Genomic DNA, 14286 nt, shown 5'->3' on the forward strand with positions numbered 1-14286 from the left:
AGGTCTAAAAGTAGTTTTCATTATTTCAGTTTCACATAATTAAACTAATAAAAGTTATTTTTGTATAAGTGACATGCCCTGCTGCAGCTGGGAAAAAGATGGGAACCAGCAGTAAAATGCTTTTATCAGAGAATAAAAAAGGTACGTATGCTTCTGTTTAAGAGACAGACTGAAAAGTGAGGTACCAGCTGCCTCATTCTACCTTCCTCAGCACCTTTAAAAAATTTCCCAAAAAGTTTGGCTTGTGAAAATATTTGCACTTTTTTTATACAGAGAGAAAAGGAGACAGTGGCAGTGGGAAAGTAATAAATACTGGAAGATACTAGACAGCGGTTGTGTTACAGAAAGAGCAAAAGAGACAGTGACAGTGGAACATAGAACAGCTGCAATTTGCATGAAAATGGTAGGAGATGAAGCAGCCATTTGGATGCACTTTAATAACTTTCAGATGTCTTAACCACACTTTTTATTGGTTTCAAAATTGCCTTATGCGTTTCGACATGCCATCATTTTCAAAGGCTACAAAATACAACACAAAACTGGTATCAAAACATATGAAAATATGTTATGTTTCACCACTGGTTACAGATGCAACAATGAGCAGAATATGGCTTTCTAGCGTACTAATGTTATTTCAATTATATAAAATTGTTCATAATAGAATTGGATTGATAAAAAATCTACTCACCAAGTGGCAGCAGAACAGACACATAAAAGAAGGTTACAGTTAGGCAAGCGTTTGAAGCCAGTGGCTCCTCCTCCTTCAGACAGAAGGGCTGACGGGGAAGGAAGAGGGGTGAAGTAAAAAAAAACTTGAGGTCTAGGAAAAGGAGTAGATTTTGGAAAAGTGATCCCGAACTGCCTGTCAGGGGAGCTTTACCAGATGGGTCTGCATTTGAATACAATATTACGAAAAGGAAAGTTGCTCTTCACCATATATCCTGAGTAGCAGACAGGCACAACAGAAAAACTGTCACACAGAAATAAAGCTCTCGGCCTTTAAGGCCTTTGTCAACAATACGCACATGCACACACAACCGCAGTCACAGGCAACTGAAACCACACTCTTGTGGCTATCATTGCCGCTGGCGGCAGTGTTCCTGTGTACAAGTCTTTGAAAGCAATAGAGATTGACTTGGCTGGACAATTCACTGGGTGTTGGCTTGCAATGTTCACTTGTGTTAACGTACCACTGCAATGCCTATCGCATCTATTGTTGACAAATACCTTAACAGCCGTAAGCTTTATTTATTTGTGACGGTCTTTTTGTTGCATCTATCTGCGACTCAGCACCTCCGCTATATTGTGAGTAGCAACTTTTCTTTTCATTATATTGTTTGATTATGTACTAGTTAATAAGAGTGAAAAGCTAAGTGCATTGTATGTAACAGATGTGTGATGGGAACGGTGAAAAATAGACAGGTAAGAAAATGAGAGATGTAGAAAACTAAAACAGAGTGAAGAAAGGAGTAGTTACTGTGAAGAAATGCTGAAATGCAAGAAATTAACATAAATTAGGGCCAGATGGGTCGCGAGAACCAAGAACCTGTTGTAGTGTTAGTTCTCACCTTTGGAGTCCTGAGGAACTGTTGTCTGGAGGAAGAATACAGATGGTGCGTGCGATGAAATGGGTACCAAGGTTACGATTGTCATGTTGTAAAGCATGCTATACAACAGGATATTGTGTATTGCCAGCATACACTCTCTGCATATGCCCATTCATTCCAACTGATAGGCCAAAACAGTGTTTACATAACAGCAGGTAGATGACATGTCGTTTCACAGATGGCTTCCCTTTGGACGACAGCATTTGTGGAGATCACCATTGACCCACTTTAGCAAAAATGTGACTCGGCCGAAGAGCTGACATATTTCCATTGATCAATGGTCAAATCGTGGTGGTCCTGTGCCCACTGCAATTGTAACTGACAATTTCACTGAGTCAACATGTGAACGCGTATGGGTGATCTGCTGAGGAGCTCCATGTTCAACGAAGTACGATGAACAGTGTGCGTTGGAACACTTGTGTGTGCACCAGCTTTGTGCTCTTTCAACAGATGCCACAGGTAACCATCTATCTTATTTGACAGATCAGGCATATCTCCGAACCCGTAATTCTGTGGAGTCACGGATGTGCAACCATTTAGCGCCTAGGGGTAGTTTCACGTCCTTCTACCTCTTTCCATAGAGGCTCAAAACAGTAGCACGTGAACATTTCACCAGCTTTGCTGTTTTTGAGGTAGTTCTTCATAGGCTCTGTGCAATAATAATAATAATAATAATAATAAGAAGAAGAAGAAGAAGAATCTATTCTTTGTCAGAGTCAATTATCTCAATGGATTTCCCCTGTGCAGCCAATATCTTCGCTAGAGTTATCCCCCCCCCCCCCCCCCCCCCTCTGTGTCAGCTGCATTTACATAATTTTGTTATTGTGTCACGTGCATGCAACACCACCGGGCAGCATCAAACATCGCGGTGGGCTTATCAGTGTATTTAACATCTGCCTGTGTGTGTACAAATTCCTTTTCATGTTAAGATTTGTGCATTACGGTCTGAAAGACCAACTAATGTCCCTCTAGTAACAAAGAATGAATAAAATTTTGTCACTACTTGTGCTCCTATTCCGATGCACTCTGGAAAGAGAACAGTCAGCATCAAATGACATGAATTTATGATTACTTCCAACATTCTTTTCCTTGCACAACCGCGTACGAATTAATATCAGGTCGGTGCATAAGTTCATAGTGTTTTTTTTTTGGCACGTTGGTATTACAATTGCTATCATTTTATTTATTGAGTGTAATTTTTTATTTGTAGTTCACTGTTGTTATTTGAATTTACATACTGCCATTTGGAGATAGTGATTGGAGCCATGGACGCTAGAAGATAAGAGTGCCAAGCAGAGAAAACTGAACATTTCCGATATATTCTTGTGTTCGAGCTCAATAGAGGGGTTACAGTGAATGGTTTTCTTGTTTTAAGGTGCATCATATTGACATTAGTTACTGTACACTTTCATAAAGACCTTTGGAGTCTGTCATTTAAACATATTAATCATGCTGATCTCCACATCAGCGTACTTGAGAACTAGCATATATGATGTACTGTGATCATTTCACCATTGTGACATTTGCATGCAATGGGGAAGGTTAAAAAAATCTGGTGTGTGGCTACCGCATGCACTAAGCCAAAATCACAGCATCCCTGCTTGCTCCTTATCAGGTGGCTTGTGAACAACAACTACTATTCCTATCCTGTATAGTTACTGGTGACAAGAAATGGTGTCTTTATGCTAACATAAGGAAAAGAAAGGAACGGCTGACTAACAAAGCAGCAACTTTCCATACAAAGACCCATGTGTATCCAGGAAAGATAATGTTATGCATCTGATGGAACAGCGAGAGTGTCGTGTACTACGAGTTGCTTCCCCAACATGTAACCATCACTGCTGACGTTTACTGTTAACAACCGGGACATCTTCCAGACGAAATCCTAAAACAACAACCAGGAAGACTGCAGGAAGTGATGCTACTCAACAATAATGTCCGCCCGCATTCTGCTAGACTGACAAAAAACACTATACATAAATTGGGTTGGGAATACATTCCACACCCACTTTATTCACGTGATCTTATGCTCTCAGATTTTCACCTTCTCTTCTATCATACAACCTTCAAGGAACTTCCTTTCTGGATGAAAATGCGGTCCAAACATGGCCCGATGAGTTCTTCGCATCAAAATCTCTTGATTTCTACAGTTGTCGAAGCAAAAAGTTATCCCACCATTATTGAACTGTCATAAATAGTGAAGGAGAATATACTATTGATGATTGAAGTCTTATGTGTGTCTATTGTGTTTATTAAACTTATAGAAAATGCTGCCAACTTATGCACCAACCCAATATTAAGTCACCCGCAAAATTGATTCTTAGAGGTCTTCTAACTCTACACGAGATATCAAGTGCATTAATCTATAGAGTTAATCCCACATTTTTTAAGCATAGCAGTTAAGTCCAAAATTTCTTCACTTTCTGTCAAACTGCTCTTAATTTTTTTGTTTTCAATAACGCCTACTCGTAAATGCCCTTCTTGCTTCATTGTTCTACAGTAAATAAAGTGATTTTAATTGGACTTGGTTGGGTGTTTTCTTTTCACTTCATTTCTGATAACCCTAATATTAATCTTATTTTATGATGAATTACGCATATGACTCTACTAACCTATATTTGAACTCTTACATTCTGCGATCTGCTGCCCTAAAACAAGAAGTAAAAGCAATTGTGTTATCAAGCAGCAATTTTTATTATAATGAATATTTTGCCATTTTTCATTCCCTACTTCCTTTTTGTTAAGTGATAATATATAAAGGAGTCATATCGAATTTCCATTTCCTTTATTCTACTTTCCATTACATCTCCACTCTTAAGTTTGGAATTATGACAGGTATTACTCATATACAGGCAACGGCCTTGCTGCAGTGGATACACCGGTTCCTGTGAGATCCCCGAAGTTAAGCGCTGGCCGGCACTTGGATGGATGACCATCCAGCCGCCATGCGCTGTTGCCATTTTTCGGGGAGCACTCAGCCTCGTGATGCCAACTGAGGAGCTTCTCTACTGAATAGTAGTGGCTTCGGTCAAGAATACCATCAGGAGAGCGGTGTGCTGACCCCACGCCCCTCCTATCCGCATCCTCCTCGGAGGATGACACGGTGGTCGGATGGTCCCGGTAGGCCACTCGTGGCCTGAAGACTGAGTCAATTATTGTTATTACTCATATATGCCCGGCATAATTCCCATGAAGTTCAGTGTTCCTGTTAATACCCATCTTTTTGCTATTAAGCGTTAGCTTTTGTTCATAAAGATTGGAAACTGAATTAGTATGCAGTTAACCTATAATAAATGTGAGGAAAATGTGTGCTTAATTAGTGTTGGTTATGAAGAAATGACTAGTACATACCTCATAATTATCTGTTTTGTACTCATCAAGACAAGTTCCACAGCACGTGCGAAGGTATTTGCGACAAGCCTTCATTACCAGTTCATCAATCTGTAATCAATACAAATTCATGCAACTGAAAAAGTGTTAACAATAAATGAAGTAAATTATGTTTGAGCCACTGGAAGCATTCTCATACTTTAGCACTGATGGTAAAGGCAACAGACCACCTTCAAAGCATGCAGAAATTTTTTGCTGGCCAAATGCCTGCGATACTGTAGCTCTGACATGACAAATTCAATAATAGTGATATTTTAAATATCCTGGAAGAAGTACTTGATGTTGGTTAAGATGTAAAAGTGACAATTCTCGGGTAAGCAACAACAAAAAGGAAATTTTGCAGGAACATTATTTCATAATGTTGGTAAAAATGTTCTGCCAGTAAAATATATCATAATCTGAATGTATGCAAGTAAAGTGATAATGCAGAGCCTTTACGCTTTTCAGTTGCAAAAACCAAAGACTGTTATGCTAGGTCAAGGTCAATAACAGCTAATGTGTGGTATTTCATCATTATTACACTAATAGTAATTCACATATGTCTTATGAAGATGCCCAGAATCAGTGGATTTTGGTAAAAGCATCAATATTTCGTAACCCATTTCCTTCAACCATTATGACCAAAGATGGGCTGAAAGCAATTTTATCAAACTTTTACATTAATAACAATGACATTTACCATGATCCACTTTTCAAAATTTGCTCATTTTGTGTGCTCATGAATTGTGTGTGGCTTTCAAGGACAAATTCATTGTCATGGCTATATGAAAAGCAAGCTGTGTGTTTCAGACAACTGGAATACTAACTCTGACAGAGATTATACCATATACAGGGATAATTATTGTATCTCACCTGGTATATTTGATTATTTACTGGATCACAAGACAAAGGCAGTGAGTACTCACATGACTAACAAAAATGAAAAAAATGGCATGACTTTTGACAGACAGGAACATCTGTAATCTGAAATGGAAGGACAAAAGGGATCTGATGCTCTCAACATGACACAGTGATTCACTGACAACAGCAATTGTGCATTTGTGAGATGGGCCTGTGACTACTAGCAAAACCAGACATTTTGGATTACAATACTCACAAAAATGGATGGAAAAACCAAACAAAATTATTTGTTTCCATTCAGTCAAGTCACAAGGAAGCAATTCAAATGGACATCAATTGCAAATTCACCCTTCATAAGCGGACGTAAAATACTGACGAAAGAAAAAATGTATCCCCTCCAACTTACAAACTTACGTTTGCTGAAATGGATCACACCTACAAAAATTATTTGGCACCCACCATGCGCCTGCAAAATGTGTGACAATGCAAGTAAGAGCCAGAAAGCTAAGGATGTGGTGATCAAATTAGGAAACTGTTCTCTCTCTGCCTGAGTGCCTCAAAACCTATCATATTGAGAAAAACTGTGTGTGAAAACCAGTTATACAAATTTTATTTCTGGTTGTATACCAGTCAGGTTCTTCTCAGAGCATGCTGATACGATAGCTCCATATTTAGCAGTAATCCATAATGAACTGCTTATCAAAAGACCTGTATCTAAGGGCGGGAAAGTCGCACCAATATCTAAGAAAGGAAATACGAGTAATCATCTGTATTACAGTCCTATATCACTAACTTGGATTTGCAGTGGAACATACACTGTGTGCCAACATCATGAATCACATTGATGATAACTTGATTGACAAAAACCCAACACTAATTATTCTCACAATATAATGAGTGCTATCAAATGGGGATATCAAACTGATTCCATATTTTTGGATTTCCAGAAGGCTTTTGACACTTACCTCACACGCGACTTCTAATCAAAGTGCATGCTTATGGACTATCATATCAGTTGTGCGACTGGTTTCAAGATTTCCTATCAGTAAGGTCAGTGTTTGCAGTAAGACATTGAGTAAAACAGAAGTAATAACTGGTGTCCCCCAAGAAAGTGTCATTGGCTCACTGTTCCTCCTGATCTCCCTAAATGATTTAGGTGTACATTATGCTAAGGCAATTTTCATTGTGGCAGGCTCTTGCCATGAAGCTTCCATCACCAACTTTGTCCTCAGAATGTGAAAATATTTTTTGGTGCCCATCTATATAGGGAAGAATGATGATAAAATAGAGAAATCAGAGCTCGCATGAAAAGATTTAAGTGTTTGTTTTTCCCACACAGTGTTTGAGAGTGGAACAGAAGGGAAATAGCTTGAAGATGATCCATTGACCCCTCTGCCAGGCACTTAATAGTGAAATGCAGAGTAATTTTTGAGAATAACCACAATGTCAGTTATTTGTAATATATTGTCATAAATATGCAGAGATTGCCTGAGAATGCCAAATTGCTAAGCAGGAATGGTTACAGAGGACTAATTAGAGTCTGAAGAAGCATACATGCCTAGTGGAAAGGTAGATGCTGAATATAGGAAAATTAGATAGGCGTTTGGGAGAAAGACAAGGCATTTTATGAATTTGATATGTTCAGATGCAAGCCAGTACTGAACAAAGAATGCAAAGTTGACACGTAAAAGGAATATACATAAAGGATATACAATGGAAACAAACTTCCATGAGAATATTACAGAAAGAGAGATGAAGATGAGATGGGAGGTATAATACAACTTAGAATAATGATGTACTAATTCCAGTTCCAAAGAAGGCAGACACTGACAGATATAATTACAAAACAACCAGTTTAGTGAGTCATGGCTACAAAACACTGATACAAATTAACAGAAGAATAATAGATAAGCTGGCAAGAGTCTTAAGGACAGTAAAAGGAATAACACAAGACAGAATTTTAGCTTATCCTTTATGTTATTCAATCAGCATATTGACCAAACAGTAATGGAACCCAACCAAATTTGGAAAGGCAGTTAAAGTTCAGGGAGTAGAAACAGAAAAATGGTTTTGCCAATGACATTGTCATTCTTTCAGAGATAGCACAGAACTTTGAAGAGCACAGTTGAACAGAAAGGACAGTGTTTTGAAAAAAGGTTACATGTAACTTCAGTAACAAGGGCAATAGAATGCAACCAAATTAAATTAGGTCATTAGATTAAGAAATGAGTTGCCAGAAGTAATTGAGTTTTGTTATTTCAGTAGCAAAATAACCGATGATGAATGAAACTGAGAGGATAAAAAATGCAGACTGGCCACAGCATGAAAGCTGTTTCTGAAAAATAATAATATGTTAACACTGAACATAAATTAAAGTTTTAGAAAGTGGACAATAAGCAGTTCAGACAAAAAGAGATTTTAAGCTTTTGACATTTAGTTCTACAGAGAAACAGTGAAGATTAGATGGATCAAGCAAATAACTAATTCGGAGGTAATGAACAGAATTGGGGAAAAATTTATGGCATAAGCTCAATAAAAGATCAGTTGATAAGATGCAAACTTAGGCATAAAGGAATCATCAATTTTGCAATGTAGGATTGTGTGGAGGTGTAAAACTTTTAGAGAGACATGTGTTTGAATATAGGAAGCAGGTTCAAATGCATGTAGGTGGCAGGTTATGCAGAGATGATGAAGCTTCCGAAGATACACAGTGACCATTACACAGTTGTGGCAACAGTGATTACCGAAGTACAGAGGACAACTAAAACTATCAGAAAGATATATATGTTCAGTGAACTAGATAAAAATCAGTCGTGTCATATCTCAATGAGGAACTTAAAACTTTTGGCACAGGGCAGGACCATGTAGAGGAACTCTGGCTCAAGTTCGAAAGAATAATTGTCCACATACTGGATAGACATGTATGCAATAGAACAGTTCGTAATGGGAGGGAACCTCCATAGTATACAGTCACTGTAATGAAACTTCTAAAGAAACAGATTACTGCATAACAGGTATAAAACAAAGCAAAGGGCTATAAAGAGATGCCAAATGAAATGTTTTTGGCTGTCAAGAGGGAAATGTGTGAAGCCTTCAATGAGTACTGTAGCAGAATATTGTCAAGTGATCTTTCACAGAACCCAAAGAAATTCTGGTTGTATATAAAGGCTGTTTGTGGCACAGAAGTTAGTCCAGTCAATAGTGAATGAGAAAGGAACTGAAATGGAGTATAGAAAAGAAGCTGAAATGCTTAACTCCATTTTCAAAGGAAAGCCCATGAGAACTGTCAAAGGAAAGCCCATGAGAAGTGCCCCAATTTGATTCTTGTACCACTGGAAGAATGAGTGAAATAAGTATTAGTATCTATAGTGTTGAGAAAAAGCTGAAATCATTAACACTGAAAGAATCTCCATGCCTCGATGGAGTTCCTGTCAGAAACTATACCAAATCTGCAGCTTAATTAGCCCCCCCCTTAACTATAACATATAGTAGATCTCTTGAACAAAAAACCATGTCCAGTTCTTGGAAAAAAGCACAGGTCACACACCATGTACAAGAAGGGTTGTAGAAGAGATCCACAGATCTACCATCCAATATCTTTGATATCTATTTGTTTTAAAATCTTAGAGCACATTTTGGACTCAAACATAATGTGATATTTTGAACAGAATGACCTTTAATGCCAACCATCATGGATTTCGATAACATTGATCAAAACACAACTCACATTTTCCGCATATGACATACTGAAGGCTTTGGACCAAGAAAACCATGTAGATGCTGTGTTTCTTGATTTCTAAAAGATGTCTGACTTGGTACCACACCTACGCTCATTAAGTACAATAATTTGGGGTATTATGTGAAATTTGTGACTTGATTGAGGACTTTTTGGTAGAAAGGGGACACGATGCTACCTCGGATGGAGAGTCATGGCCAGATGAAGTAACTTCAGGTGTGCCACAGGGAAATGTGTTGGGATCCTTGCTGTTCATATTGTATATTAATGACCTTGCAGACAATAATAATAGTAAAATCAGGCTTTTTGCAGATGATACATTATCTATAATGAAGTGTACTCTGATAGAAGCTGCATAAATATTCAGTCAGACCGTAATAAGATTTCAATGTGGTGCAGAGACTGGCAACTTGCTCTGAATGTTCAGAAATGTAAAATTTTGCACTTCACACAATGAAAAAGCATAGTATCCTAAGCCTATAACATCAGTGAATCACTGTTGGGATTGGCCAACTCACAAATACCTGGGTGTAACACTTTGTAGGGATAAAGAATGGAATGATTACATAGGTTCAGTAGTGCATAAAGGAGATGGTAGACTTTGGTCTACTGGTAGAGCACTGGGGAGATGCAATCAGTGTACAAAGGAGATCGCTTACAAATCACTTGCGCAACCGGTTCTAGAATACCACTTAAATGTGTGCGACCTGTATCAAATAGGACTAACAGGGGATATTTAATGTATCCAGAGAAGGGCAGTATGAATGGTTTGTTTAATCCGTGGGAGAGTGTTACAGGATACTGACGGAACTGAACTGGATGATTCTTGAAGACAAACTACCATGCGAAAGTCTATTAACAAAGTTTTGAGAATTGGTTTTAAATGATTACTCTAGGAATATACTACAACCTTATACATATTGCTCACATAGGGATTGTGAGCATAACATTAGAATAATTATTGCACACACATAGGCATTGAAACAGTAATTCTTCCTGCACTCCTTATGTGAATGGAAAAGGAAGAAACCCTAATAACTGGTATAACGATACATACCCTCTGCCATGCACCTCACACTGGTTTGCAGAGTATAGGTGTAGATGTAGAATGGGAGCTGCATCAAATCAATCTTTGGCAGAGTTGGGGAGTAACACCATTGCTACTAACAGTTACTTTTCAAAGTTAACAGTTTGTGATGGCTTTATTATTTCCATAAAGTAACTTCACATATAAGTGAGTTACTTTTATAAGTAATGATTTAATAAGAGTGTCTGATGGAGTAAACTGTTTTATGCTGTTTATACATTAGCTATACCCGGCTCACTCATTGTTTCCTCCCACATAACGACCCATCCCCACCATGTGGTTGTGGTGCCAGACTGACTATATCTCACATACTGGTGGCATGTCCCCTTCCTTCAACCCTTCATGCTAAGTATAGTCTTCCTGCTTCCTTAAATTTAATATTAGCAGACGATCCATTGATGGTTGACCTGGTCCTCTGTTTCCTCCATGAAAGTGGTTTTTATTTCCAGATATAAGGTTCTCCTTTAGTCTAGGAGCAGGGGCGAGTTGGTTGTGGTTGGGACTCCTTTTGCAGTGTTCACAGTCTGTGACCCCCTGACACCCCTCCCGTTTTTCTTCCAGTTTTTAAATCTGGTCTCACCTTTTATGCTTTTACTGTGTGTGTTTAATGTTCATTCTTTTATAATTTGACTCCTCTGCTCATGGAGTTGGAATAATTTAAAACACTATGGAGGGAGGCCTGAGAAACAAAAAGGTGGGCACTGTGAATGGCTATAAGTTTGGTGAAAATACACTACATGATCCTAGCAACAAATGATGCTCAAAGCCAGGAGGAGATGTGAAAGCGTATCCCACCTTATCAGTAGTCTTACAACCATTAGTGTAAACCCTGGAACTCTGCAAGGATGGCACATAGAAGATGCTGGTAAATCACAGGAGCAACACAGACCTTAGGACCCTGGAAGAGATCGGTCCTAATCCGTGGTCTAGGCATCACCCAGGGGGGAGGAAAGACACGGGGTGCAGTCCAGTGAGTGCAGATCCCAGCAGAGGCTAGTGAGATGCATGCCAACCGGCAATATCACTCTTGAGTGGGTGTTACGAGGGAGACATCCCTCACTGGCAAAGAGCGTAGGGTACACAGGATGATCAGGGAATCAGCGAATGTGTAAGAAACAAGGAGTTGGCTCCATCGGATGTGTAGAGGGGGAATCCCTGCTTCTGTGAGAAGATTATCAAAAGGGTTAGTGTGAAAGGCACCAATAGCCAGACACAACCCACAATGATGGACAGGGTCAAGGAGTTTCGAAGTGGAAGGGAGCTGCTGAGCCATAAAGATGACAACCATCAGTCTGGACAAGCACGGTAAAGATTGAGAAGAGTGGAACAGTCTGCACCCCAAGATGTGTAGGCCAGGAGGCAGAGAGCATTAAGCTACCACATGCATGTAGTCTTTAGATGGCAAATGTGGGGCAGCCATGTCAGCTTGTTATCAAAAATAAGGCCCAAGAAACAGGACTGCTACATCGAGGAGCTGGTTGCATAAATAAAGTTCAGGATCAGGGTGTACTGTGGGTCAATGACAAAAATTCATAGCCCGCATTTTGGAAGATGAAAACTGGAAGCCATGGGCAGTGGCCTATGCAGAGGCCCATCGGACGGTGCATTGTAGCTGGTGCTCGGCAGATGCCACAGAGTGGGAGCTGCACCAGATGCAAAAATCGTCAACGTACAATGCCAGGATAACCAGAGGCCCAACAGAAATCACAAGCACATTTATGGTAATGAGGAGGAATGTGAAACTTGGCACAGAACCCTGTGGGATACCATTCTCCTGAATCTGAAGGTTGCTGGGAGAAGTGCCAACTCGAACCCGGAAGAGCCGGTAAGATAAAAACTCTCCTTTAAAAGTCTGGAGGGGACCATGGAAACCCCAGTCATGGAGGGTAATCAAAATATGATGGCACCAAGCCATGTCATACACCTTATGTAGGTCCAAGAAAACAGCGACAAGGTGCCAGCAGTGAGTAAAAGCCTGTCGGATGGCAGAATCCAGTTGGAGTAAATGATCACTTGGAGATTGCCCTGCCCAGAAGCCACACTGATATGGTGAAAAAAGGCCCTGAGATTCAATACCCAACATAATCTAGAGTTGACCATCCTTTTGAGCAGTTTACAAAGCACATTCGTAAGGCTAATGGGTCAGTAACTGTCTAGAGACGTTGAGTTTTTCCCGGGCTTAAGGATGAGGATAACTATACTGTCTCGCCATTGTGCCGGAAAAGCACCCGTGAGCCAGATCTGATTGAAGACCATGAGGAGCTGTTGCCTCTGGGGAATGTCCAAGTGTTGAATCATGTGATTATGCATGGAATCTGGCACTCGTGAAGAGCTAAGAGCCTGCACCAGTTCCTATTCAGCAAATGGTGCATTATATGGCTTGACGTGGTGCAGGATGAAATGGAGGGGGGTCTGTTACACTCTGCATTTCTGCTGGAGAAAGGTAGGAGGGTAGGAAGCGGATGACAATGCAATCACGAAGTGTGTCGCAAGGTGTTCTGCAAGGAACAATGGATCAGTGCACAGAGCTCCTCGGAGGGTCAGACCCTCGACAGCTGACCATTGCTGGCAGCCCAGAACTCTACGGAGCTTTGACCAAACATGCAAGAAAGAGGCATATGTCCCCAGGGAGGAAAAACAGCACTCCCATCATTCCTTTTTACTTTGCTTAATAAGGTAATGAGCCTTAGCTTGGAGATGCTTAAAAGTGAGGATGTTGGTCTGGGAGGGGTTTTGCTTAAATCACTGCGGCACTCGTCGGCAGTCCTGGACAGCGACTGCGACGTCCTCGGTCCAGCACGGTACTGGCCGATGACGAGGCGGCCCTGTGGATAGGGGGACAGCAGTGCCAGCAGCACGAGGAAGAGCGGCAGAGATGCCTTGCACGACTACATCAATTGAATTCGAGAGGGAGGTGTCAAAGCAGATAGCAAACCTGTATAAAGGCCAATTGGCCTTGCAGAATGTCCAATGTGGGGGACTGTCTTCCTGACGGCAGCAGGGAAACGAGTGTCACTGGAAAGTGGTCACTGTCACAAAGGTCATAGTGGGATGACCAATGTAGGGAAGCCAGTGCAGGGGGAGGAGATTGTGAAATCGATAGCAGAGAAGGTACCATGAGTGGCACTGATGTGGTTGGGGGAACCATCATTGAGGAGAGACAAATCTAAGTCCGTGGTAAGTTGATTGATAAGGAGATCCTGACCCGTTGAAATGACACTCCCCCACAGTGGACGGTGGGCGTTGAAATCCCAGAGGAGAAATGGGGGTGGGAGTTGCTGGTTTAAGGTAGATAGTGGAACGTAGGCAAGTGGCCAACCTGGAGCGAGATAGACATTGCAAAGGGTGATTGGCAGAGTCATTTGCACTCTAACCGCTATCACTTCCAAGGTGGTATGTAACGGGATCCAGTCACTAAGGACATCAGAGCAAACCAAAGTGCAGACCCCACCAGATGCTATCCCAGGGTCATGTCCATTATAATTATCCAGGCTGTTATGCCATGGTCGGTTGATGAATTCTGTGTCAAGTCTCAATGTTTCATTCCCGTCTGCGGAGGACCTCTTCACGGGTGTCTGTATCTCGATGGAAGGTCCAACACACACACTGGCTCACTAGCGGCCATG

At 40.6% G+C, this 14286-nt stretch overlaps 1 protein-coding gene across 2 annotated transcripts in view; it reads right to left on the minus strand.

Annotated features, from left to right (window-relative positions):
• The window catches only part of LOC126284808 (spermine synthase-like), a 49980-nt gene that overhangs the window by 14534 nt on the left and 21160 nt on the right, over positions 1-14286 (minus strand). For both annotated transcript variants that reach the window (XM_049983998.1, XM_049984000.1), the window contains one exon: positions 4959-5048. In XM_049983998.1, the coding sequence (XP_049839955.1) occupies positions 4959-5048 (90 nt within the window). The remainder of the gene's footprint in view (positions 1-4958; positions 5049-14286) is intronic.

Source organism: Schistocerca gregaria, chromosome 8, assembly GCF_023897955.1.
Source record: "Schistocerca gregaria isolate iqSchGreg1 chromosome 8, iqSchGreg1.2, whole genome shotgun sequence".
Taxonomy (NCBI): Eukaryota; Metazoa; Arthropoda; class Insecta; order Orthoptera; family Acrididae; genus Schistocerca; species Schistocerca gregaria.